Consider the following 26,802-nt stretch of genomic DNA (forward strand, 5'->3'; position numbering starts at 1 on the left):
GCTGGCCGCTCCCGGGCTCCGCGCGGCGCCTTCGCTTCTGTTGTATAATGCTGGAGTTCAGAAGCGTCTCGCGTGTTCTTGTCGTCATTTTGAAATCAGTGTTGCTTACCTAGAGGTGTAGTGTTCTGGATTTCTATGTCTTCATTTATTGCTGGTTGGCTCTGTAAGTTTAGGAGTTTGTATATTAACCACAGAATCATGCGTTGTTCCTGATTCTCCACCTTAGGTGGATATTCAACTACCTAAAAACAAGTGGATGCATCGCAAGTAATTTGACTTAGTTTAAACTTCACTTTAACTTCATTTTTACTTCATTTTAACTTCATTTTTTCTTACTCTATTTTTCCCTTGCGCTTTGCTTCTGACTTCGCAAGGTCGGTACCAAGAGATAATTATAGCTGAATTTCTGCGAGGTGGCTCTGTAGGGTGCACGTACACACCAGTACGTGTGATTGACCTTGATGTCTTCCAGTAGCTCGAGGTATATGGGCTGCCCCTCCCTGTCTATATCTGGCTTGTCAACCTCTTGTAGAAGCTGCTGCGTGACAGAGAATGGCGAGTCCTGGGCTGACTCCTTTCAAAGAAAGAGGCAAGAGAAGAAGGCTTTTAAAAGTGTTGAAAGAGGAAAGGGGAACTGAGAAGTAGCACAGAGACTCCAGTCGTTTCACTCATGTACCAGGCAGTTCAGCACAGCTTCCGTGGCGGGACTAAAGCCATCGAGCATCAAGCTGAGGGGTTCAATTAGAATGCACCAGGATGCGAAGTTGTCTCTGAGTGTCTCTACAGACTTAGCTCTGCTGGGTAGGACTACAGAACATGAATTCATGATCATAGGTTGCAAGCTAAAATTTAGCACCAGTTGGTAACTCTTACAGTTAAATACAAAAGGACATTTAGTAAGTTAAAGTTTTATGTAGGTTTCACCTAAGAGATGTAAATGAAACTAAACTTAAAAAATCATTCATAGTGTAGTTACCCAGCTTTTAAGTGTTTACTTAATTTGCAAACATAATTACAACTTTCAATTTCTTCAGGAATCCATATGAAGAAAAATACAGATTAATTCGGATTGGAAATCCAGCATTTTCCACAAGGCTATTACCTGTCAGAGGAGCAGTTGAATGTCTATTTGAGATGGGGTTTCAAGAGGTGAGTATAATTTAGTAACTTCTGGTGTCTTCATCAATTTACACAGTAAAATGTAAAATTTTAGGTTTTATAAGGCAGTAGATTTTAGGGCAGTTGGTGTTTTTTTTCAGTCCTTGGCTACAAATATCTGTAGCTAACCAGCAGAAAATTTAGATGTGGCTGCTTCAGAAAAATGGTGGAGCTAGAGCTACCCTAATTCATAACAAGATTTTTTTCTGGTGCTCAGGCACGCTGCTGGTTTCCTGAGTGGCTGGATACATATCCATGCTGGCACAAAGGCAGTGGTGGGAAGCAGAGTGAAAACCCCTTCTCTTTCTAGCAATTCACTGTTAGGTGAACATCAGACAGTATAAAGGAGTGTTGAAACTGCCATTTGAAAGAGAGAAAAAAAAATAATTAAAGCCCTACTCTTCTTCTTGTTCCTGCTATCAGTAGGGCCCCATAGTGATTTAGATACAGAAAACTGATCTGATTAAAATTAAATCTTCTAGAACAAAACCAGAAATGTTTTTCAGCCAATTCACAGTGCAGCTGCACAAGTACTGGTGTTGTCATGACAGCAGTGAAGGGCAATAGACTGACTGTTCAAGTAGTAGTAGGAGGGTGAGTCCTTCAAAACCCATTTTTAAAAGTTATGAAATGGTATCCTAAAATAGTGTTGAGTGAGTCTTGACTCTCTTGCAGTCAGAGAGATGTATTTCAAAGATTGCTTTGTATTCTCAAGTGGTCTCTGTCTTGGTGGAACTTAAACTGCCAAAGCTTGTTAAACTAGAAGCAGATTTTGTAATTACTGGAAAGCTGGGTTGTCGTTTAACCATGCAAAGCTCTTGCTCTTGATTTGCTTTCATTTTTCTGTTTGATGCCGCACTTCTGTATGTGTATGTACATTATGTTACTTAGGTCCAGCTGTCATGAGACCTCTGCCTTCCCTTTGGCTAAAGTTAATTACTGTAATTTTTAAATTAAAAGTATGCTGAAAGAGGTGGTGACTGCAGAGGGAGAAACGGTCTGCGGATTTACTCTCATGCTGGTGCTCAGGAGACTTTTAATGGTCTATTTAAGCCAGAAGGTGGGCAGTGTAGCTGCAGAAGTACTTGGGCAGGTCTCTGAGAGTGTGTTGGCTCAGTCTTATTTATGGTTATTGTGTCAGTCAAAGCCAGAGATCACAAACTTCTCCTCAACTGCATGGCTAATACTGTTCCTTCTCGTGTTTCTGCTTGCTAATGGATTGATACGTTCCATTTAGTTTTGTGGTGATTTTAAGTGTTAACACGAAGTCTGCATCTGCAGTGATATGTGACCTGAAGTAATTGTAGGTAAACAAATCAGCTTAATAAATAGAAGTGCTGCAGTGGTAGAAACTGAAACTGTTAAAGGATGAATGCTTCAGGATATTCATGTTTTTAGTAACCTATTTCTTTATGTTAAGTGCACAGATATTTGATTCTGTCATAATTACTGATCTCTTGTTATGTTACCAGTAATCATATTACAGTCAAAAATAAAACCCAGAAATCAACCTAGGTACTGGTTTCAATAAGAGTAATATTTCATATTGGAAAACTTAAAATTTAGACCTAAAAGATACCAGTATGTAAGAGAATTTCCAGCAGAGGCCATTCTAGGGGCTTCTTCCTTCAACATTGGATGTCTTCCTGTGTTGCCCAGCATTTTGCTGCTGTGCTGTGAGAACTGAGCATTAATTGTTCATTTTGGTTGTTGCTGCTTTCTGTGCCAAACCATAACTACACAGTCCATGAATGGCTCTGCAAAATAAGTTACTAACAAAAGCATGTTGTTATGAGCCCTCTTTCTCTAGATTGTCTATAGGTTCTTGATCTGGCAGGCTTCTGAAGCTGTGAGAGGCTTCAAGCTTCTACCATAATGGATCGAATCTAAAAAGCTGAATCCTGCCAAGCCTTAGCATGCTAACTTCCAGTAAACTGCTAGCTATAGCTACAGATCATTGACTAGCTTAGACCTGCATTAACTGCTGAATTCATTTGTCTAAATTTTAGGGAGAAACTCACCTGGTTTTCCCTAAGGAAGCTTCGATTGAGCAGCTACGTAAAATCAGAGACTTAATTGCTGGAGAGAGGAGTAGCAGACTGAATGAGTCAAACCAGATCCACAGATCAGGATCCTCTGAAACTGTCAGCAGCACTCAGACAGCTGCACCACGGCCTTCAAGACCTGTTGACTCTGTTCTTGCCCCTGCCCGTCAGCAACCAGAAACATCACTCGTGCAATCTCTTGAAATGGTAATTATAACCTGAAAACTTCATAGACTCATTATTAGTCTTGCATATAAGATTGGAGAAGCATTAACTTTTAGGACAGGTTGCTCAGAGAAACTGAGTAGTCACTAAATAAGCACATGGTTGAGCCTAGAGCAGCTTGGTCTGACCTCATAGCTAATCTTGCTTTAAGAAGGTTGGACTAGACTTTTTTCCCACCACAGTGGTTTCTGAAGGTTTTTGAGTGTTTTCTTCAGTTTACATGCAACTTAAGCATGAAACATGCTATAAACGGAATATTAGCAAGAGGTTTTGTTGAAGATGTCCATAAATTTCTATTGATCAGGGTGTCATGAAAAAAAGCTGATATGTATTGAAAAGGAGCAGCAAGATGGGGAAAAAGGGGAAGAGTGGGAAGCTAAGACTAGGGTTATATTTGGCTTTTGAGAGCTGGCAGAAGAATGGGAGCATAACTGTAATGTTTGTAATTGTTGGTGTCTTGGTTCATGCATTATGACCTCTGTGTGTAGCCTGTGAGGAGGGCTTTCTTTTTTCACATGTGCCTGTCATTAAAAACAGGAATTTAGCCAGATAAGGTCAAATTTATAGTTATTTAGGCTGAGTTTCCTTTGTCTAAGAGGTTGAGGTGAAGTTCCTGATCAAGACAGAGCAGAGTCCTTTCTTCTGATGTTAACTGGCCTGATGGGAGAAGACTCAGCACCTCATATAGCTTTGAAAAATTAAATTATGTCTTTTGATAGAAGCTTTTAAGGATGTTTTGGTTTAACTTTCTGGAGAGTTTTTCTTCCTAGAACCAATCTTGCTTTGGTCTCAAAGTTGGTGTAAGATGAGTCCTTCCAAAAGCTCACTTCCTGTGCATCCTTAAACACAGTTTGCCTGTTTTAAATTATATTATCAGTATATTGTTGGATATGAATTATGACGTACTGTTTCTTCCCAATGCCTGCCCAAGTCAGCGAATGAGAAATGGCAAAGCATTGTTTGAAGTGATGGCTTTTGGGGCTAGAGAGCACTAAATGACCCATCATCACCCAAAACGTCCTTTGGGAAAGGTACTGTTGTAGGCATGTTGTGTTGAGATGTTTAAGCTAATTAAGTTAGCGTGGCAGTAGTTGCCTCTAAAATATACTGACTGGATTTATTTTACTTTGTTTGGAGGTTTCTGGGTTGGTTTTTTTGGCCTGCTTCTAGATTTTTACTATTTCAGTCACGTCGGCAACCATGGTGGAAGTGATAATGAAACCTGTAGAGTGACTTGCTGCTGCTGTGCGGCTTAGTACAGGAAGCTTTAAAAGTTGATCTTGTGATGACAAAAATGTTGCGGATTTCAAGTTGACAGAATGTATTCTGAGGTTAATCCTTTTAATTTCTAGTTATTCTGCCCCAACCTACAGTAGCCATCAGAGTTGTGGATCCATTTCTCTGAAACTATTAATTTTCCATGCTTCCATGCCTGGGTGGTGGAACCAAGCTTATTACTATTTAGAGACATTGGTAATGCAATGTTTGCGCTCGGTTAGAATTCTGTATTTAGCTGATCTCTGCAGGGAACTCTACTGATAGGTCTCTGAGCCATTGAATTTGGTCTGTATAGTCTGAATTGATTGGAAGGAAGTCTGGCAGTGACTTGGCCGTATTGCTTGCGCAGCAGTGGGGAGTTTGTTTTTCAGTGAGTACGCTGCAGAGTTACAGTTGTATTACTATTGTATGCGCTGCTGACAGATGTCAGAGAGATACAGAGTTGTTTCTGTATTGCAAGCATTTTTTCTTGCCTGTGTGTTTCACCTGTCATTCATGGGAGGCCTGGTAAGTGCATGGAAAAATGACTTACTTGAAAGAACAGGAATATTCCTAAATGCACAGTTCTAGCCCATCATTAATTTGCCTCATTGATTTCTTCTGCATTTCTTGTCATAGAATATTCTTGAGATTTTGGGGAGAGTTCTGGCTAGTTGTTAATTCTGGTGGATGGATTGTGATCCCTTCCTGAATGGCACAGCGATTACAGGAGGAAAGGTGTATCCAAACTTAGAACTGCAGTGAGGTTCACCACACCTCTAAGACTAAATGTTTGCGTAATGCTCCATAAAGTGGCTTTCATGAAGCCGGTTAAGCACTACTGTAACACTGATGGTGTTTGCCTCAGAAACTGGAGTTGTCAAAGAATCCGGGTGACTTCCTGCTGTGCTGAGCAATATCCCTGCGTACCTTTTCAGGAAACTGACAGAACATGAAGGTCTTTAAGCCTTTGGCCATCTCTAATGTCCCTTATTTATTTCTTTCAACTTGCATTAAAGTGAATCTGGACACAATGGACTTTATGATGTTAAACCAGTTACCTACAGCTGATGAGCTCCAGGAGGAGCAAAACCAGCTGTGTTCTGGGTTATCAGTTATGGAAATTAAGGACTGATCCTGCAATACTGCACAGCATCAAAACAATCACTTGTAATTTAAGTGCTTCTTTAAAAGAAGTTATCTTCTGAAGGGTTCTCACACCTGTGTGTATTATATTGCATTTGCTGCCAGCCTCTCAGGGAAGTGTTGCCTTTTTCATTAAATTAAGATGATAGTTAACAAGGCTGAAGGCTGAAACATGATGCAGCAATAGAGAAAAGGTAATTTAGCAGTGCCACAGGCTTCCTCCAAAAATATGCCAGGCTCTTACTTTCAAAATCCCATTTTACTTTCTGTATTGTTCTCTCTTAAATGGGAATAAATAGTTTGCTCTGTTACCAACTTAATTATTTTTAACTTCAGCTGTTAGTTTTAGTATCTATGCGAGTACCTTATTGGGTGCAACGTGCTGCTAGGTGACAGGATAACTGACTGAAGAAACCTAGTTCTTACATCCAGTTGCTCCTGAAACAGATTGTTCAGTGTGTGGTCACTGGGCTGTCTATTCAAATCTGTGTCAGAGTTGATCTATAAAGAAGGAAGTAGAAACAGACAGCATTCATGAATAAAAAGTAATAAGCAGAATTCATCAATAATATAGTTCTACAAACCAGTGTAGTAGTGTCCAGAAAATGAAAGTGATTACATGTATTTTTTTGGATTTTGAGTAAAAGGTGTCCAAAAAAAAGATGAAGGGATGAGGTGGGGGAGAGAAATAAGTCCAAAAACTTTCCCATCAGCGGTGTCTTTAAAACCAGTTTTCTCCCTGAGTTAGTACACTTAGGACACCATTCAGAATGCTCAGAGATGACAAGACTGGCTTTACAGTTTGAGTGGTAGTGTCTTCAATTTTTGTTAATATCTTTGCAAGTAAACATTTTACCTGTAAATAAATATATAATGTAAATATGAGCATAGAATTATGACTGACTTAAACTAAAATAGGAGACCTTGGTTATTCTGCCTGAAAGTTCATGTATCATCTTGTGACTGAAGATCCTTTTGCAGGCTGCAAATATCTTGAAAACACTTCAAACAAAATTTGAGGATCTTGTATTGATGTATGAGGATCCTTCTGTTCAGCAGAAAGCATTAGCTGCAATTCCCCTCCAGGAATTGAAAAGGAAGGCTCAGAAAAAGCTAGCACAAGCTACAAGACTGGACAAAGGTAATACTCCCAAGTTAAAGTGTATATGAAAGTAGAAATGTTCTTTCAAACGTACTATACATTGGCTGTGTGTATTTGGTCATATGTCTGCAGGTTCCAAAAGCTGTTTCTAAATTGGAATTGCCTTCTTCCTGATTTACTGCTCTCTCCTCTTATTTTTGTTTCTGTCATCCATCTTCTACTGCTTTTATGTAGAAATTTTGGACTCCTAATTTCTAAATTAGTAGAAAGCAGTGCTGGGGAAACAAATGTTGCATTCCTTGAATCTCGAGTGAAATAGCTCCAACAAGAGGAGGGGAGATTCTGGTTCAAGTAGTCATTGTTTTGAAATTCTCAGAGTGCAGTTTTCCTGCACGTACTACAGTTCTAAATTCAGAACAAAATTTTTAAGTACTGCTTCTCTTTTTTAAAGTGATACTGGTGAGATTTTGAATGAGATCTTTCCAAGATGCAACCTTATACAAACAAATGATAACTTTCCTTGCTAATGCTTAAGTGAGTAGGGTTATTCGCATGCCATCCTCATGGAGCTAGATATGAAATGTAGGCGTAAATACTTGTGGCATCAGTGTCTGAAATTTATGTTTTCTTCATAAATGCAAATTTATTTTGAATGTATGAAGTTTTTGACAGTTAAAATGACATATTTCTATTTTCAGGTGATGATTTTAGATTTGTTTCAGTAATATAGTGAAATGTTACTTCTATAGGATAAATATTAAAAAAATACCATTCCAAGGCCATATTTAAACAGAAAAATCCTTTTCACTGTGAATCTTTGCTAGAAGACTGTTTCAAGCAATTCTGCTAACTTTATAGAAGTGCTGTTGGTTTGCAAACCAAAAATGATCTCTGCACATGTTTTTTTTTTTTATAAGTTACTTTGTGGTGTCTCATACGGCCACACGGTAATATGTAATTGTGCCTTTGGCATGAAGGAACTTTTTGGCAATGGATTTTCTTAGTAATTTTCCTTCTTTTATAAAACTGTACTGGGAAGTAAGAAACCACGTGAACAAATACAGAGCATTCTCATTCAGCAGCATGGGACAGTACAATGGGGAAAAGAGACTTAGCAGTAATAAATTACAACTATTAAATTTCTTTATAAGGGAAAAAACTAAAGAACAAGCCTAGCTCTTAGACTCTGTTCTAATACGACTGTGCACATTGTTTAAAAAGGGGAAGGAAGGGGGAGGGTAGGATTCTGGGTGCTTCTTCCCAAACCATCAGGCTGATCTAGTCAAAATGGCTTCCAGACCTTAATTTAGATATAAATCAAGGGGAAGGGATGGAATTCCGCTGTTTCAGATTGTGACAGCTTGAAAGCATTTTTCAAGACCTTTATAGAAACATTTGTTTTGGAATGGATTGTGTATGAGATGTTTGGGTAATTGGCTTTCAGCTTCTTTGGTTTCTGTCCTGCTGCATTAAGAATGCCACCTGTGGGAATAAATAGTTAGTGCTAGGGGACACTTGTTTTTAGGATAGGCCTTGCAACACATAATAAGATTTTTGGCTCATAAAGACTATACTAGAAAGATAATAGTCATTTGATCAGAAGTAGAGCTTTGATTTTACTATTTCACTTTACCACATTTCATTAGAAAGATGGACTGAACAGTCAAAAATAGCTGTGTATTACAGCCAACTGTTTTCTGCTCAAATAAATCACATTTATCATTTTTCCATGTAATGGTTTAATAAAGGATATATTTTGCAAATCAAGAGAAAAATGTTTATATCATAGCAGTCATATTTTCACAGATGGGTTCTAGTTTGAATGTTGTTATCCAGGAAAAGAGAGTATGGCTTGTGCTTGAAATCTTCTCATTCAGCTTTTAGCAAAAAGTTTGAATATACAAGCATATCCATTTTGTAAGCAGTAAGCCCTTCTCTGAGTGAGCACAAAGGTTTTTCACACACATGAGTAAAAACAAAAAGTTTACTATAATTAGAAGTCAGGTGTTCTTGCTTTGATTACCAGATGATCTCTTCCCATGCACTTCATGATCTTGGCAATGTGTGTTTAATAGTGTTAGTGTTCCTACAGAGTCTTTTGTACCAAAGATGGCTACAGCTTAAGAGCAAGATGTGAATTGAGCTTAAACACTCATGTTAGTCTTTTTTCATCATCCTGAGAAAGGAGCTAGTGCATAAATTTAGTGCAGCTGCTTTCAACTTCCTTTAAGCAGCATTTTTACAAATTTATTTTGTATATTAATATTCATTAGTCAAACCTGTCTGCACTGTGACTAGAATAAAGCTGTAGTGCATAAAAATAACTAGGCAGTAATACCTATGATTGCAGTGTGGCCTAGATGATGAAGTTAATAGGAGGAATTACTGGAACATTTATGTATCTGAGAAGAAAGAGTATCTCTCTGGGCATTGGAACAGGATGTACATTTAAGGATTCTAATAAGTTTAAAGGGGTGGGTCTCCCTTGAAAAACTGGACTTTTAGGTTTGTTATTTAGGTAAAATGGGGCTGTTTCCAGGTGTCAGAACAGTGACAGTGTGTGAGTAGATTCTAACACCTGTTGTGAATAGGAAAAAGAGTCTGATGTGGTGAAATCAGCTAGAGTAGAAAATTAAAGACCTCCCATGTCTACCTTGGATGAGCTGAGAAAGGTGTTTATTTGCTGAAATTAGAACAAACTCAATTTGCTTGCATGGTGTATACATGTGTTCTACAATAATTAAGCTGTGTTTTTAGAAAGTCTGTACACCTGGTTGTTTAGACTACTGCCAGTGTCTGGTTCTTTGGGATTTTGAAATCAAAACAATTGTTATTCCTAGTTTAATAGCTAAGATAGGAAAATAATGTTTCAGGGCAGAGAAAGAATTAACTCTCTCTTCCAAAGTCCTGGAAGAGCATGAAAGGCATGAGGAACTTCACCAGGCTTAAATGTAAATCTGACTTGTTTTTCTGAGCAATTTCTTATTCACATTCTAGCTGTAGTATATAGGACTGCAGTTTTTTGTTCTTATGTTTGAACTTACTCAGCCCTGACAATTTAGATTTTCTTTTTTGTATGTTTAAGTAATATATGAAGCTTTTTAATACATTTTTTTAATTTTAGAAGTACATAAAAATATATAAAGGCCCCGAGATGCTGATTTGCATAGGCACTGTCAAGTTCAACTAAATTACTTTTCCATTTGAACTAACTGTGCGTTGTATAAATTTTACAGGTGCACATGTGAATGAAGAGGACTTCTTATTGTTGGAGCTTTTGGACTGGTTTAAGACTTCCTTTTTTTGTTGGGTAAATAGTCTTCCTTGCAGTAGGTGTGGTGGACAGACAGAGCCTAAAAGTGACTACCTGTTGCCTACTGATGATGATCTAAGGTGGGATGCCAGTCGAGTGGAAAACCATTACTGCAACCAGTGTCAGCTCTGTAATAGATTCCCAAGGTGAGCATATGGAGATTTGCTGTCTTTTTTTTTTTTTTTTTCAAGAAACAGCTTTGCATTTGTGCATTTTGTGAACAGGTGAGAAGTTGTTAGTTCAGAAAGCAAAGAAGCTGTTCTAAGTAACATGATAGAATGATGGATGAACCTGCAATTTCTCTACAAGATCAGAGATTTTTAAGAACAGTATGTGCTTTCTCTTATGTGGACTTGTTCTGAATACTTGTCTGGCTTGGTTGGGGTTTTTTAGTGTTAATTTGATGAAGTACAGCTTCTAAATAAAATATGTTCATATTGGCAACCATATTTAGGTAGGGTTTTGTTACTGCAGGGGAAACTTCACTTCTGTAGCAAATCACAGTGTAATGCACAACTTTTGCTGAATCTGTAGGAGGAGAGCAAATATACAATTTATTTATACTTTTGGCAACTGTTAAAAGCACCAGCATACTAAAGTCACATTTTAAGATGTCTGAATCAATTTTGAAAACTTAAAAAAGCAGATTCATTTCAGTGCTGCTGTAAACATATGATGGAGTCATGTGAGTTGAGGTAGCATTCTGTTCAGACATATTTTGTGCAGTACCGCAATTATTTCCATTATCTTCTCTGGACTGGTCAGTACTGAAGTCTGTTAAGATCATCAGAACACGATGTAAAGATTTCTGAAAGGTGACATGTTTTCAGTTGTTCTTGTTGTGTTTTGTTTTTCTCCTGTAGGTATAACAACCCTGAAAAACTTCTGGAAACCAGACGTGGACGCTGTGGCGAGTGGGCCAACTGTTTTACACTGTGCTGCAGAGCTGTAGGGTTTGAAGCAAGATATGTCTGGGACTATACAGGTATCAGTATTCTGGAGTATTGTAACCTTAATACAAACCTATGCAAAAGGAGGTTATGTGTTTTATGTTTCTCAGATCATATTAGCCATCAGGCAGTGCGTGTAATTACACAGGTTAGCTAACAAAGACAATATACATTCAATTTCCTGTCTTGCCTGATGAGATGAAGTACAGTTCTGCAAGTAAGGTCAGATGACTGACTTCAGAATCTTTAGCTGAATGTAAGGGACTGTGGTCCTAAGAAGGAGGAAGCTTTGGTAACCTTTCTAAATGTAGATGAACAGAAAACATGTTCTTTCACCTGTTCCTTCATTTAACAAATTGGAAGAAGTTACAATGTTCTGCAAGATTAGAATAGAGGCTCTGTCTTTATAATTCATTGTTTATTCTTGGCCTTTGTTACGTAGATCATGTGTGGACTGAAGTATATTCTTCATCTCAGAAAAGATGGCTTCACTGTGATCCTTGTGAAAATGTCTGTGATAAGCCTCTTCTCTATGAAACTGGCTGGGGAAAGAAGCTCTCCTACATAATTGCATTCTCCAAAGATGAGGTAGGTGTAATGATGCTAATAATAAACAAACTTGCCCTGAGGCGAGTGTGCAATGTATTCCACCTTGGTGTGATTTCCAGAATTATTGTGGAAAAGCATACTTTGATTAGCTAGCCTCTTTAAATGAAGCAAGATACATGGCAATTTTTGATTGCTTTATTTTCTTGACTTGTGCTTGAGGTTGTTGATGTCACCTGGAGATACAGCTGTAAACATGAAGAAGTACTCTCCAGAAGGACAGCACTCAGCGAAGCTACGCTGCGAGAGACAATTAATGCACTAAATAGAACGGTATGTAGCTTTTCTTCAGTGGGTTTCTGAGAGTGAAGCACAAGCATCTGCAGAATGTGAAGTCCTCAAACAAAGGAATGCCTTTGGTAACCTCATAGGAATGTCCATGCACTATGGATATAAAAAATGCTGTTAATTACGCATTTTACTCTGAATACGTAGGAGTCAGTTACAGTGCTGAACTTAGGGGAAATAATGGTGTGTGTGTATGTATTAGTTTTCTTATGGGCTTTGGAGCAGACTTGTACTTGCTGGGGGTAAACTGCAACTCTTTAGTTGTTGGAGTGAAGGCTCCTTTGGACTCAGGCCCAGAGGGAAGCCAAAGCACAGGGGTTGAATTAAAACCTTTGGACAAGCTGAGATACATGAAGCCACACCAAAGTTAAATAGAAATACAGATTTTTAACTTCTAGTAGAAATACATGCTAAGTGCCTTAAACATTAAAAAGCTGTAGCAGAGACCTCAAACACAGTTGTTGCTGCAGCAGTGTTACCTTGTCACAGAATTCTTTACTTTAGACAAAATATAGATAGAATTATACTGTTCACATTTTTTAGATGGAGTGTTCACATAAACAATAAGAACTGATAGAAACTGTATACCAAATCTGTGTAATACCTATGTAACACTTGTGTAAGACTTAGCGACTGTTAGAATTAGACTAGGATAGGTTAAGAAAAGAAAAACTAGAATAGTGTGTTAATCTTATTGGTCAGTTAACAATTATAATCCACACATTTTCTGTAGGAAAAAATACAGAGTGTAGAGTGTATAGTGTATAGAGTATATGGAGCATATAGAAGAAGCTGATTTTGCCTGCTGTTACTGTTGCTGCTTGGCTTTAATCATGTAACCCCCTTCAAACTCTGCCTTCAAGAAAGCTATGAGACTATGAAATAAAGAACTTAGCAGAACAGCAGCCTCCTCTGCTCTTTCACCCTGGTCTGAGAAGGAAGGGTACCCCATCAAAAGCTCAACACTTAGTAACTATGTGGACTCCTTCAGGGTGGCTGAACATTTTCCACATCAGTGCTGCTGTAACTTGAAAACAGTAGCATTTACAGTTGTAAGAAACGTAGGTTTAATTTGCTTTCAGTGACTTCTTACAAGCTCTAGGAAGTGAGAGGAATGATTCATGGGCTGTTTCCAAGACTTTCAAAAGGCGATGATACCATCAGCAGAGCTTTGACTCAGAGCCACATTTGTTTACACTATTCATGCTTAACACCCCCAAAACACATGGAGCCATTTGCACCTGCATGTCATAGTTGCTGAACCTCTCTGCTAAGCTTTTTCCACTCTGTGCTTGGGACACCGTGAATTTGATCAATATACTATAATACCATAAAACCTTGAACCACCTTGAGGTTTCCATTTTGTCCTCCCTTCTTTAACAGGGCTAATTCCCCTGCATGGAACCTTTAGTTCCAGTGGTAGTATACAGCTGATGGCTTAATAAACATGTTATGCCTTTTTGAGGCATGCTGTCTTGAGAATTATAGCCATACACTAAGACTGTGAAGAATTGAGCTGGACTTGCGTTCAAGACCAGGGCTTGAAATCATTTTAGCAGTAATGAAAAATTAGAGCCACATAGCAGAGTGGAGCACTGAGAAGGGTAACCAGAGCAGCAAAGCAAAAGGAGGCAAAGGATCAGAAACTTTGAAGGTGTCTTAGAGCAAGTTTTCATTACTCCATTCAGTCACAAGCCTCCAGCTACTATGCTTTCCTTCCTTGCAACCTATTCAGACAGTAACTGTTACAGAGGCCTCCTCTAACTTGAACTTTCCCCATCATCTCCTAGAGACTGGCTCCACAGTAGGAGGAATTACAGTCTTTGTACTGCTTGATGCAGAGCTCCAAGAGTGTCTTTTAAGCTCAATTTTTCTAAGTTACAACTGAAGAGAAGCACGGTATGCAGGGTACGTTATCACCTGTACTGCAGTGTTAATGAAAATGTAGTCTGAGGGATCATTATTTGTCTTTCCTGTATAAAGAGCAAAGGCTGTGAGCATTACTTCTCTGGATGTCTTTCTGTTCCATTGCCAAGCAGAGACCACACAACAGTTCAAAGGATGTTGAGTGGCTTGCTGTTAAATGGGTAGCAGACAAGAATAATTTAATCTCTTCAGTACTTATTTTACCTCTCAAAAATACTTTGTGTGTTTTATCTGGGCCAAGCATTCCTAAATGGGTGTGTAGCCTCTGGATTATCCAACATCTGATAATATTCTGTAGTACCATAGCACACTCTGACTACGGATTTTCTTCACCTACTTTGTATGGGCAGTGCCCTATTCCAGTCCATTGTATGTTATCCCTATAGAAAGTGGGGGAGGACCCTGAACTTCTTTGCTTTCATTGGAGATTGGATGGTGGAACAGGGAAGCAAATTATTTTATTTGCTCCAGGCACCAATTTTTTGGTAGTGTTTGTGAATGGTTATAGCCAAGTCAACTCTTAAAAGGAAAACTAGTAATTTAGGTTGAATTGCAAGCATTTCATGCTGATTGATGTGAGATGAACCAGTGTTCCTTGTCAAAGGTTTGAAATTCAGTTCCTGCCCTCAGTTTATCTGTTGCTCACCCAGCAGTGGGTCTACGTAAACTATGGATTATCAGTCTCCTGAAAGCAAAGAGTCCTTCAGGAAGCATCAACAGCACAGCTCGCATGTGACGCAGAACTGATTTTAAAGGTGCAGTTCACCATCCTTCTTCCTTCGTGCTACCTTTTTCTGCAAAAGAAAGGTGTGGCCTGAGAAGGTACATAGAGGGTAATATCTTAAAAAAAACCCCAAAAAAACAACAAAAAGCCCCCTCAAACAACCCAACCAAAAAAAAAAAAAACCGACCAAAAGCAGGAAGTTTGAGCCATGGCACTTGGAGTTTCTGCAATCCATTTCTGGTTACCATGTATGTCATTGGTAGGAAATGTAGTTACAGGCTTTCCCGGCACAGGCTGTGTTGATGTTTGCAGAGTCTGAGTGTTTGGCATGCTGGACCTGCTGCATTACTGTGCAAGAGTCTGCTGGGTGGTGGGAGACGACCATAATTAGCATACTTGGGCTCTTTATATTGAGGAACTTACTGATATCTTGTATTGTGCATAAAGAGTTCTGTTTTTTGAAGTCTTCATGTTGAAACACTGCTCCGTAACAGGTTTTTTCAGCTATTGTTACAAAAACTACACAGCACAGGCATCCAGTTCTCAGCATAGCATCAGTGATTTCAGTGGTGATGATCACTGACACTGGGTTTTCCCTAGATGAAAGTGCTTGAAGAAAATTGTGGATTGGTATTGTAAATTTAGGATAAACCATATCAAACTTCCTCGGAGCTGGAGCAAGATGAGTAGTGCTGCATAGGGTTATATCTAAAGTGTCTGGGCAACTGTTAGGAAGGCCTGATGTTTCATGGGAAACTGCTGGAACCACTGGTTATCATCCATCAACACAAGCAGAGGTGTGTTTCCCCTTGCTGTGTTAGAACTGGTATTTGGCATCTGGAATTTGTTCAGCTGGAGCTGTTTCTCATCATTTCTCTGTATCTATTTTCCTTTATCCAGTTCCACATTGTTGACTGGAACAAAAAAAGTCTTCAGATGTTTCTTTTGTGATCTCTATTAGCAAAACTTGCTGGGGTCAGAACTGCTTTTGAGATAATTGAGGCTTATTAACCTCCAGTTTCGGGTCCCAGTGGGCTGAGTGTGCATGCCTTGGATGATCACCAAAGCAGAAAAAAAGATGATGTTTCTAATAACTTATATACTCAATGTTGAACTTAATTTTTTCAGCCTCATGTGGGTTTATCCACAGTTAAAAAACCAAAAGCCTTCACATTCCACATTCGGATATTTGACATGAAGATCGTGTAGACAAAATACCAACATCTCAATAAAATTTTTTTAAGTTGTTCACCAAAAAAATGCTCATAGTTTTATTCATGTAAGCAAAGAAAATGTGTAATTCCTTTTATTTTCCACTAATTTTCCTGGAACTAAGTTTTTCTTAGTTTTCTGACATCTGCAAAAATAGAGATGTCATAGTTTGTTTGTGACAAATCAGTGAAAAAACTCTTCCAAAGAATTTTGTTTGGGCTTACTCACAAAATCTTTTGTTTGGGCTTACTCACGAAACCAAGACAGTTGCCAACCAAATCACTCCATGTTAGAGAAGAAAAATTTGACCACAAATGATGCTTGCCTTTTCTTTCCTCCAAATAATATCGAGAAGAGCTATGGTACAGCATATATATGCATAGTTATAAAACTGTTATGGAAGTGTTTTATCATCTTAAGTAAATGTATTAAGAGCAAAGCACAAAAATTATTTTAAGAGAATTCCACATAGTGCCTGAAAGTTCCTAGAGAAAGCACTGCTGTCACATAACTGTGCACTTATGATTGGTTTATATTTGTGTCTGTGGTATAAGATTAATGTTTCTAACAATCAGGCTAGACTTTGAATGTTAATCTGCTTTTTCAATTCTATTTTTCCCTGTTGGTGTCACTGTAGAGCAGAATTACAAATACCATTTTTTCTGAATGTTTTCTTTCTTCCTGAATGTCTTTTTTCAGAGACAAAAGTCTTTGTCAGAAAACAGGAAAAGAGAGCTCCTGGAAAGGACTATTGTGGAGCTTGTTGAGTTTATTTCTCCTAAAACACCTAAACCTGGAGAATATGGTGGAAGGACATCAGGCTCAATGGCTTGGCGAATAGCCAGAGGTGAAATTGGTCCAGAGGTATTTAACTTTAGCACTGATGACCACCTTAGAGAGCTAACTAAGGCTTTGTGATTATGGGCTGTAAAGGAATGACACTTCATGGTGGGTAGCCAGATTCAGCTCAAACAAGTGAATCTTGTGAAAACATTAGGTGAAAGTTTGATGTGAATTCAGTAGAGGTCCACAAGTAATTTTTGAGAATTAATGATGGTCCATTGATTCTAATAATGTTTTGGACTCCTTGATATAAAGTGTGTTTTGTTCTTAAAAGTTAAAAATACTTTTTTTCATTTTAATTAGTTAGTTTGATGGAACTAGAAAGTTTAAGTCAGTTGAAAACAATTGGGAAAACTGTAAAAAATGTTTGAATGATTAGTTACTTCCAGGTTTTAACCAATAGTAGGTTTTGACCAACTATTTTTGTTAATAAATCGATGTGGGAGCAATTAGAATTGTGTAAATTAAACAATCTCTTAAATAATAAGCTTGATTGACTTTCAGATCAATATTTTTTTTACTATTTCCAAAAGCAAGGTTTGATTTTTATTTATTTTATGCTAAGATACAGTTTCCCAGGATCATAATCGTATTTAGCTTGAGTCAGGATGCAAAGATGTGACCTCAACTTTGTTGCAGTCCCATCATGTGGAATGTCTGACTTGTCTATCCTAAATAGAGACAGTTAAGAGAAATTAATGAGTTTCTTAGGATTGTCTGGGTTTGAGAAACTAATAATTTATTGCAGTTCTCTGTAGTTTGGACTTAATTTCTGCTTTGCTGAAACTCATAGGAATAATGACTTTTTTTTAAAAAAAGTAATTCCCAGAAGTTACAAAGTTTGTACTTTCAAGTTTTTTGAAGTTGATTTGTAAACTGGCATACACAAGCACCTGTTGTAGTCATCACAGAATATTTGCTATTCAAAATAACTGTTTACTTATTCATTGTACAAGCAATGTACTCAACATATAAATTTTCTCTTCTGAAGCTCTAATTTCTTACTTAAATGATTTTAAAATTTAAAAAAATTATCTCTGAAAGTAATTATATGAAAATTTAAAAAGGAAAGGTACTGTCCCCCTCTGGAAAAGGTGCAGGTGTACTGTAGGAAACTGGTTTAAAACTCCTCTTCTGCAGAAATGGTTTTGTCCGTGACCTCTCTTAAGAAGGACATTTTTTTTTCACTTGGCAGCAAAACTGAATTGCAAAACCATGACATACTGTTTAAAAGTTACATAGTCTTGGGGGAATTTCAGCATTGGGGAATGAAGGTGCTTGTATTTTTTGGCTTTTTCAGAAAAGAAAAGAAGTAGTTTTTATTCCCTCTGAAAAGGAGAAGACATCTAAACTGTTCCATCTCATCTACAATGTAATAGACGATAGTTATACACGGGTTTCCAATAACAACGAAAAAATACATGGCTGGGAAGCAGGTGTTTGGAAGGCAGAATCTATTTGGAGAAAGGTTGAAACAGATTGGAAAATGGTAAGAATAGCAATTATTAAAAGCCTATAATGTACAGTAAAAGTATGATAACTCCAGTAGAACAAAAAGCCATCACCAGTGTTTGGAATCAAAATCTCTCTTGGTGCCCATAGAATTTAGTTGATGTTAGTAAATGCTGCTGTTAAGGTTCAGTAAGATTGCCGGATGATACAAGAAATTGGAAATAAATTTAACTTGTCTTTCAGAAAGGATGATCGAATGAATCCTCTTCAAGTAGGTAAAATACTTGCCAGAGCACCAAATTTTAAAAAATGGCTTCCTTCTTAGGCTTTTGGGAAAATGCTGTTTTATTGAAAAGCAGTATTTCTCTTGAAATAAAAAAATGTGTTTGTTGGTTTTGAGAATAGCTTTATAGTGTATAATATCTCTTTGATACGCAGCCAAAGGAAAAAATTGTAATCCTAAATAATACAATTCCATCTGCAAGAAGACAAAAAACTGTCAGTTATCCAGAATATTGTATACCCTGCCCAGAATCCTTCCCAGGTGTCAGGACTGAGCCACACAAGAGTCATATGCTCTAAATCTCAGAAGAGAACTGGTACCTGTGAAGTGGGAAGGGGTCATGTAATAGCAAAGCAGCTTTTCCCACAAGAGCAACCAACTGTGGAACATTCTTGTCAGGGACTAGAGCATGTTACTGCTTTTTTTCCTCTTGCCATTCTACTAGTCTGAAGGGTCTCTGACCAAGCATTCTTCTAGCTTCCCAATGATGAAAATGGAGCTAAGTGTAACTACCTTTTGAGATTTTCTCTGCTGGGTCTATACATAACTGACTTGCAAAATGCAATGGGGGAGTAACTTGAAGAGGTTATGCTGCATAAAAGAGAGAATTAAGGAAAGAAATGGGAGAATAGTATAAAAGATGTCACAACAGGGTACACTAATAGTAAAAGAGAAGTAACAAAAACTCAGAGTAAGGGACAGATGTTCTCTGCTTCCTTAGGATCTGCTAAAAATCTGACAGTACGTTATGTTTTCAATTCTGCAATGATCTGTTATCCTCACTTTTGCAAGAAACATGCTGTCCCTGCACTGAAACTAAATTACAGTTCTGCTCAGCTCTACTAATCAGATAAGACAGGGTGGGGCTGATCTATAAGACCAGGCAAAAAGATTTTACCTTTGTATTCAGTAGCACCTCAAAAGGATGAGATGATGGCATTGAGGAGCTACAGCTCCAGGTCTCTCTCAGGATAGTGGGTAAGGCATGTTAGTTCTGCAGGAATTGCATCCTGCAGAAAGTGTGTAAGAATCTAAGAATTTAAAATTACTTTTCATTGGGGGTTGTCTATTATGGGAGACAGCAGCAGAGGGAAAGGTTGGTTGGGGTTTGCCTGTTCTTTTTGTAACTCCTCTAGTACCTCTGCAAGATGCAGCTTCGGAGTTTGAATCAGCAGCTGTCCAAGAACTGAAAAGCCAAAGGAACCTTTACAGAAATACTTGGTTAACATTTATTATGTCATGAATGGAAAGACATTTAAATCTAAAAGCCACAGAAAATGTATCTGTAAGTATTAGACCAGGAGTAACAGAAAATAACCACTTGGGTTTATGGTACACAATGCAAACAGGTACAAACCACAAATTCAGATTACCCAGAGATAACCTGATATCCAGGACTCAAACAGGCAGACCACAGTAGGTGATAATAACAGTGTAAGATCCTGTAGATCTGAAATCCATGGATTTGTGAAAAGCTTGTTTTCCAGAAGAATTACTGCAGTGGAAGAGAATTTGAATGGGTTGGTTGGTTGGTTAGGTTTTTTCTTCTTTAGGCATTTTTCAAATAATACTGGAAACTAAACAACCAAGTTTGAAAGTTAGAGGAAAGTAAAAAATACACAAAAGGAAACTTTAAATTCTTTTTTCTGATTAAATGCTTGGATATTGTAATGAAAGATGAAGCAGACTAATGTTTGAGGCTTTTCTAGCATTCAAAACTGTGTTTATTGCATTTCAACCAAGTAGTATGTAATGGGGTGTTTTGCTTTCCTTGCTCAAATACAGCAGTTCAGTAGGATCTGATCAAGGGAAAGCTAGAACAAGCTGGGATACTACTTAAAAGAATGTGCAGAGGTCAGCACCTTCATGAACATTAAGATTGCACTCATGTGAAAACAGCTTAAATCATTACATTTTCATAGATGATCCTCAGTGTAACACCTTCACACCTTCGGGGATTTTGAGCTTTCCTCAACATGAAAATAGTAATGCTAAAACTCTGGTTTATAGTCTGTCAATGACATTTCTATATTAGGGTGGAATCTGAAGTAAAACAAACTACTGTGTTTTATTATCTTTTTATTCTGGGTTGTTCTTTCAAGATCAAGAAATAAAGAACTGAGTAAGTCCTCTCAGTATGACATTAATCAGAAGCCTGGACATGACAGAATTTTCATTTATTTAGGATTCCAAAAGGATCGTGGTAGTTTGGACTCTTTAACCTGTAGTGTCTGTTATTTAGGTTTGCTGATAATAGATGTTGGACTTGAAAGAACTGTCAGGCACTTTTTACCAAATTCTTATGGGGGTTCATATAACTTTAATGAAAGTTAATATGTGAGCATGACTGTTCAGCGAAGTTGAGAACAGCATTGGGACTAATTTAAATTCTGCAAAGTTGTAAGAGTTCAAATAATGTTAAAATGGGATTTATAAACAGCTGGCACATATGATTTGCTTTAAGAAAAGACAGAACAAGTCCTAGGAGAAGTCGTGCGCAGCCACAGCTGAAGAATCTACTGATTGTACCACGCTTTTCATCAGCAATACTGAACAACTGAACTGTTCAGTGCATTCAAAAAGACCCCAAATTATTCTTCTTTAAAAAAATAGTACTCTTAGGTGTTTTTGTGGCTTGAATTTTATTTATTATGGATGTTGAAACAGTTTAGTGTTCCGTAGCGAGGGGCCGTGAACATGTACAATTACCTAACTGTGGAATATACTTAGGGATGAAGTAAGAGGTTTTTTATATGAAATTATACTTCTTACAGTTTTAAAGGTTGAGGGCCTTGACAAAGAATGAAGGTGTGTTATCTTAAGATTTTTATGTCCTACAAGGATTAATTTGATGTGTGTGTTGGTCGTCTCAGTTTTTGACATGCCGGTTGTGTCTTCTTTCCATGTAGGTTTATTTAGCCCGAAAAGAAGGGTCATCCTCTGCTTCCATCAGCTGGAAGTTTGAGTGCAAGTCAGTCGGTTTAAAAATAGATAACGTTTCAGTTAGGACAAGCAGCCAAACGTTTCAGAGTGGAAGAATACAGTGGAGACTTCACTCTCCAACAGCAGAAATTTCTCTGATAGGAGGTAAGTGTGGAATTTAAATAATGAATTATATCATGCAGCAGAGGTGTAACTGGAAATAAATAGTTTATATGGAGAGAGTACTGTGCAAACACTAAAAACAAAGTATGAATATTCTTTACTTTTCCAACGGCGTTTCTTAGCAAGGTCAAGAGAATAGTGTGCATTTAATTAAAGCTGCTACAAAACTCAGTTTTATTAATATACACAGCCCTACCTACAACAGAGCAGGGCAAGAAGGAACAAAGAGTGAATACAAGATACTTGTGTCTTACTAGGAAGGATAGATGCTTCTGTGTCTGGTGGCGAATGAACCTGAGTAGCTGCAACTGAGATCCTTAAATATCCATTACGGCTTAGCCTTTTTAACGTGCATTATATATTATATGCTGTCTGGAGCTGTGGCTTACTGAATTATTTATCTTTTCCTCCAATAGATAAAAATCTTTGCTCCTATTCAGATTTTTCTGGAGCAACAGAAGTTGTGTTGGAAGCAGTTCTAAATGGAGGGGATGGTGAAGCTGCATGGCAACACACACAGCTGTTTAGAGAGAGCTTAACAGGATATGGAGAAAATTGCTTGGAGATAATTATAAAACTCAGTGACCTCTGAGAATCTGAACTGCAGAAATGTATTTTAGATTCCTTGAAGACATTACACCATGGATACAACATGAAGATTTGGTTGGCAATTCCTCTTCATCCTGCTGGCAGCTTATTTCCTGTTTCACTGCTTCCATTAAACCAACTTGAAACTGTACGTGTATTGAATAGGTAAACATCACAATGAAAACCTCTTTGCTATGAAAACAAACACCAAAATTAAGGGATTGAACCATAAAGTACCCTTTTCCTAAAGTTTACAATGAAAAGGAAACAATTTTTAGGAAGCAAAACATGATCGTAGAAGCACAAAGCAATTGTAATTGATTTTAATTTGGAATTTTGGGATTGGCTTGCTGTTTTTTTGGGGTTTTTATAATCTACTAGGAAAAGTTGTTTGAATTCTGTTTTCCAATTACAACAGATGCTTGTGATGATTTTAAAATAAGTTAAACAGATTTAGACATTTTAAAAATGTTTAATTTTGTGTAGTATCCAGAAGTGCTGAAATTAAGTTAATTTTAAGATTGCTTCAAAATTTCCTTGTTAGATGTCTAAGTATTAAAGCTGTGTTTAATACCTAAGAACTATTTGGAAGCATGACAGTTGCTGGGAAAATAACCTCATTTTGAAAGAAACGTTCATTATGTACCTAAAATTGTCATGGCCTGTGATACGAAATTGAGGCTTAAAACTGAGTAAGAACATCATTTTTTTCTATGAAAAAATAGGTTATTCATTATAAATACTTTTTAATGCTATTAATTCAGATTTGCTTAATAAATCTTTTAAAAGGTAGGCATGTAGGTTGAAATCCTTTTAAGCTATTGTCTTGACTTGCTCTAAATACTATTCCCAAATTTGATGTAAAAGCATATACATTTTTTTTCATTAATGCAGTGTTTAAATTTATTTTCAGACAATATAATAATAAAAATACTATCCAGGAGATGTCAGATGTTGCAGTGCTCTGAATAAAGCATGGAGTGAGTGTTCAGATTAGATAGTCTTTGTCAGAATGTGAGGAAGGCTATGCCCGGATTTTACAAGAGATTTTCTATTAAAGAACTAAAATGCAAAGTTCAAACTATGGTTTTATTTTAAAATAAGTGAGAATTAAGGATGATGTTCTTAAGATCAGTGTTTTTAAAGTTCTTCTTCCTTTTTCTGATCTTTCCAACCTCTGTATTGATTTGAAGTGTTTGTCAAAAATAATTTATGTTGAAATAAATGTTTGCTGACCTTTCAACAAATCTAAGCAAATATAAAACTATTCAGATTTTATTAGAAAACTGCATATGTACAGTGAACACAGGCAACTTAAAAAATAGTAGATTATGGCAGCTCAGGAGTTTCAGAACAATATGTTATGGATTATATACTTTACTTCAAAATGTAAATGGACAGTTTATGAGGAGGATTACAAGAGTCTCCCACCCGTAATACAGAACAGCACAGTGATAGGGTACTGTATGGAAGGGTGTTTATCAATGCTTGACTAATGCAAAGTGAATTTGCCCATCTCCATTTAAAACTACTTATGTATGTGGTTTCAGCTAAATGCTTTTTCTGAGATTTTGAGTGGGAACCCAAAAGAAAAGTATTTTAGGCTAGTAAGTATACTACACTGGAAGAAAAAAGGAAAGGAAGACAACTCAGGTGCCACTAATGAACAAAATTTTTTCCACTTAATATTTTGATAGCTGAAAAAGTTACTGCATTAAGACAGAAATTGTTTTTGCAGTGTATTACTTAGAGGACCTTGAAGAATTGCAGAATTCCTAAATGCATCTGATAATTTGAAATCAGAAGGCAAAATAAATTCAAAAGTGGTAAGATAATCTTCTCATAATTTTGGTCAGAATCTCTGGGGGAAGAGTAATAGCTGCAGATAACTTAAAACTGTAAAGTAATTGAAGTCCATTTTTAAAATGTTTGAATGAATTAAAAAGATGGAAAAATGCCTTGCCAGTCTAATTAATCAAGAAGTACTTCTGTATATATAAGATCACATGCAATGAATAGAAGTGCTTATTTTAGGAAAGAATTAATAAGTAAAACACTCAGGCTGAATAGAGCTAACATGAAAAATTTAAACGGAACTCCTTCAGTTGTCTTTTGGAGTACCCTGTAAACAGTGAACACTTTGAATCTTGTCATACATAAGCTGTTTTAAAGGCACTAATTTTCTCTGTAGGTCTCCATTTCAGCCCAACTCTTAATACTTCTAAATTTTTTTTTTTTTAAACCAGAGGTAATTCCTCATCCACAGTTGTTTAATGTTAGCTTACAGTATCCTGAATTTGCAATGTTATATGGTGGAAAGACCCGTGCTGCAATCTGCTCTAAAAGTATGGTTTTTAAGTTATGCTGGCAGTGGTACAATACTAGATGAGTGATAGATGTTGATCAGGGCACATGTAGATAGAAGTCAGTGCTTACTCAATTTTTTAGAAGTTTGAGGAGGTGGAGATTAAATGGGGAAATTAAAAATACTGTTGCCTAGAAATGTATGGCTTAATACAGGTAAAATGAGCAATGTTTTCTAGAATCCAGGTTAGTCAGTACATTTTAAAGAACAACTGGCTGTCCACTGTGCCATGTGTGGGTGCCTTCAATGGTTGCACTGAGGTGTAACAGTGAAATCTTTTCCATTAAAGTTTACATAAATACTGTACTACCCAGTTAATGCTTGCAAACTAATTTTGGGGTGCATAGCTTCCAACAGAACTATGTGGGAGCCTGTGCACAGAATTCTTCCTTTCAAACAAGTACTTGTTGTACTGTTGTCTGTCTAGCGTTGATCATCCAGCTGTTGATTTTGTCATACCCTGTTTTGATGCTTAATGCTTAGCAATTTCCTACACCCCAGGAAGTTGCTGGAAAGATGTATCCTTAAAATACATGAAGGAAGCCCCTTCTGGGCAGTGTAGAAAGAAAGCACAGGTACAAAGCACAGGTATGCAGGAATCAAGCAAACTTCGGTGTAAATTATATGCTTGCATTGAAAAGTAAGGAGTGAAAATTATCTTGTCTGGTCCTGTATGAAAATCTGCCTCCTTGACTCATCTGTTACCCTTGGAAGATTTTTCACATAGAGTGGCTTGGATGTAAGATGTAAACCCTATTATGTGCAACATCAGGAAATGTAGAACACTAAAAATAAAGTGTGTTTGTCTCCATAGTGCGGTGGAATGAAAACAGATGGTAGGCAGCACATATGTCTGCCAGAAGCTGGGAACACCCATTTGCAGAGTTCTTGCAGTTCAGAACAAAACAAGCCAAAACAAAGGAACTCCAAGAGGGGCAGAGATTGTTCCAGGCAGATAATCAGGTTATCTGTCCTCCATGCCCACACTCCTCATTTCTTTACCTTTGGTTGCTCAAGCTAGAAATGGAAGTATACTACTAGTTAAGAATTTAATGGACCTCCTTAGTATTTGTCAAAATTCGCATTTCTTAAGTTTAGGCATTATTTAAAATAAATCCCTAATTCCCATTGTAGGTTCAAACCTCTGGGTTTGGACAAAATTTAAAGTTTTGCCAGTGTTGTCCAAGTAATTCAACAACATAAAAGATGTGTCAGTGTTGAAGGGACTTCTGTATTGGCTTCATATCATATGGATGGAGAAGGAAATTGCAGACAGGTCCCTTCCTTAAGCACAGTTGCTGGAATAGACCTAGGTCTTTTCTATACTTCGAATATTTTGGGGGAATTTATTCAACATTATTGGCAGTAGTTCATCTTACCTGGTGCTGGTTCTGAAGGCTCTTTTATGAGGTACTATTGTTGCAAGCAATGCTCTATGCCTTGTACCTTATGGCCTCTCTAAACAGTAATCAGTGATGTCATGTGTATTATGTGTACCTATATGATCGCTGGTCATATAGCTGTAAACATGAGCAGAAGGGAAAAGTAATAGCTCTAATACCTGGGACAATTTTTTATGCTAGTCTTGGATATTTAATCCAAGCAGAAGGATAGTAGAGTTAAAGAAAAAAAGTCTAGTAGATAGAAAATATTCCTTCTTTAGTAAAAGTTATTTATTTCAGGAGTAGCATTTTGAGACCTTGCATCCTATATTATGGCACTTAGGATTGACCAAGTAACAAGCCAAGGTCAAATATATGTATTTTAGGTTTACAGGTATTATGAAATGTGTAAGGGCTTAAATGTGACTGTGAACAAGAGAACAGTGATTTTCTCTGTTGTTAAGATTTTTGTTTTTATTCTTGGGCTTGGGGGCTTTTTTTATGGTAAGCTTTGTAATTAGGCTTTAGCTGTGTTTATGATTAGCCTGCTTCAGTTTCTGCAGCTTTATTTTTTTTCTCATCTAACTTAAAATATATTTTAATTTGCTTTTATTTATGTACATGATTGCAGCTGTATGGTAAATACACAATGACAAAAAATAAGTTTGTTTCTTTATTTGGTAAAAGGAGATAAAAGGGATAGATTAAAAATACTCAAACTCAGCAGAAAAAAAGCAATAGTAATTAAAAGTGATGATACCCAGAAACCATCAAAATTACCAGGACTTAATAAAATTTTATGGTGAAAGAAAATGAAATGGACTACATAAAC

The 26,802-nt window shown here is 37.1% G+C and overlaps 1 protein-coding gene across 1 annotated transcript; it reads left to right on the plus strand.

Moving 5' to 3' along the window:
* The first annotated feature begins 1,001 nt into the window (after nt 1-1,001).
* On the plus strand, nt 1,002-26,633 carry NGLY1 (N-glycanase 1). Its single transcript, XM_017732106.1, has 11 exons — nt 1,002-1,149; nt 3,168-3,410; nt 6,813-6,972; nt 10,170-10,392; nt 11,110-11,231; nt 11,639-11,784; nt 11,965-12,075; nt 16,652-16,816; nt 18,096-18,284; nt 21,440-21,617; nt 22,052-26,633. Exons 1-11 carry the CDS (start codon nt 1,135-1,137, stop codon nt 22,225-22,227), a joined length of 1,728 nt encoding a protein of 575 aa, XP_017587595.1. The 5' UTR covers nt 1,002-1,134; the 3' UTR covers nt 22,228-26,633.
* The last annotated feature ends 169 nt before the right edge of the window (nt 26,634-26,802 follow it).

Source organism: Corvus brachyrhynchos, unplaced genomic scaffold (assembly GCF_000691975.1).
Source record: "Corvus brachyrhynchos isolate BGI_N302 unplaced genomic scaffold, ASM69197v1 scaffold53, whole genome shotgun sequence".
Lineage (NCBI taxonomy): Eukaryota > Metazoa > Chordata > Aves > Passeriformes > Corvidae > Corvus > Corvus brachyrhynchos.

What these genes read in the sequence shown, in the direction of transcription:
- NGLY1 (XM_017732106.1), top strand. An exon ending in ATATGTCTGGGACTATACAG is followed by an intron (nt 11,232 to 11,638) that starts GTATCAGTATTC and finishes TTTGTTACGTAG; the next exon opens with ATCATGTGTGGACTGAAGTA. An exon ending in AGAAATTTCTCTGATAGGAG is followed by an intron (nt 21,618 to 22,051) that starts GTAAGTGTGGAA and finishes TTCCTCCAATAG; the next exon opens with ATAAAAATCTTTGCTCCTAT.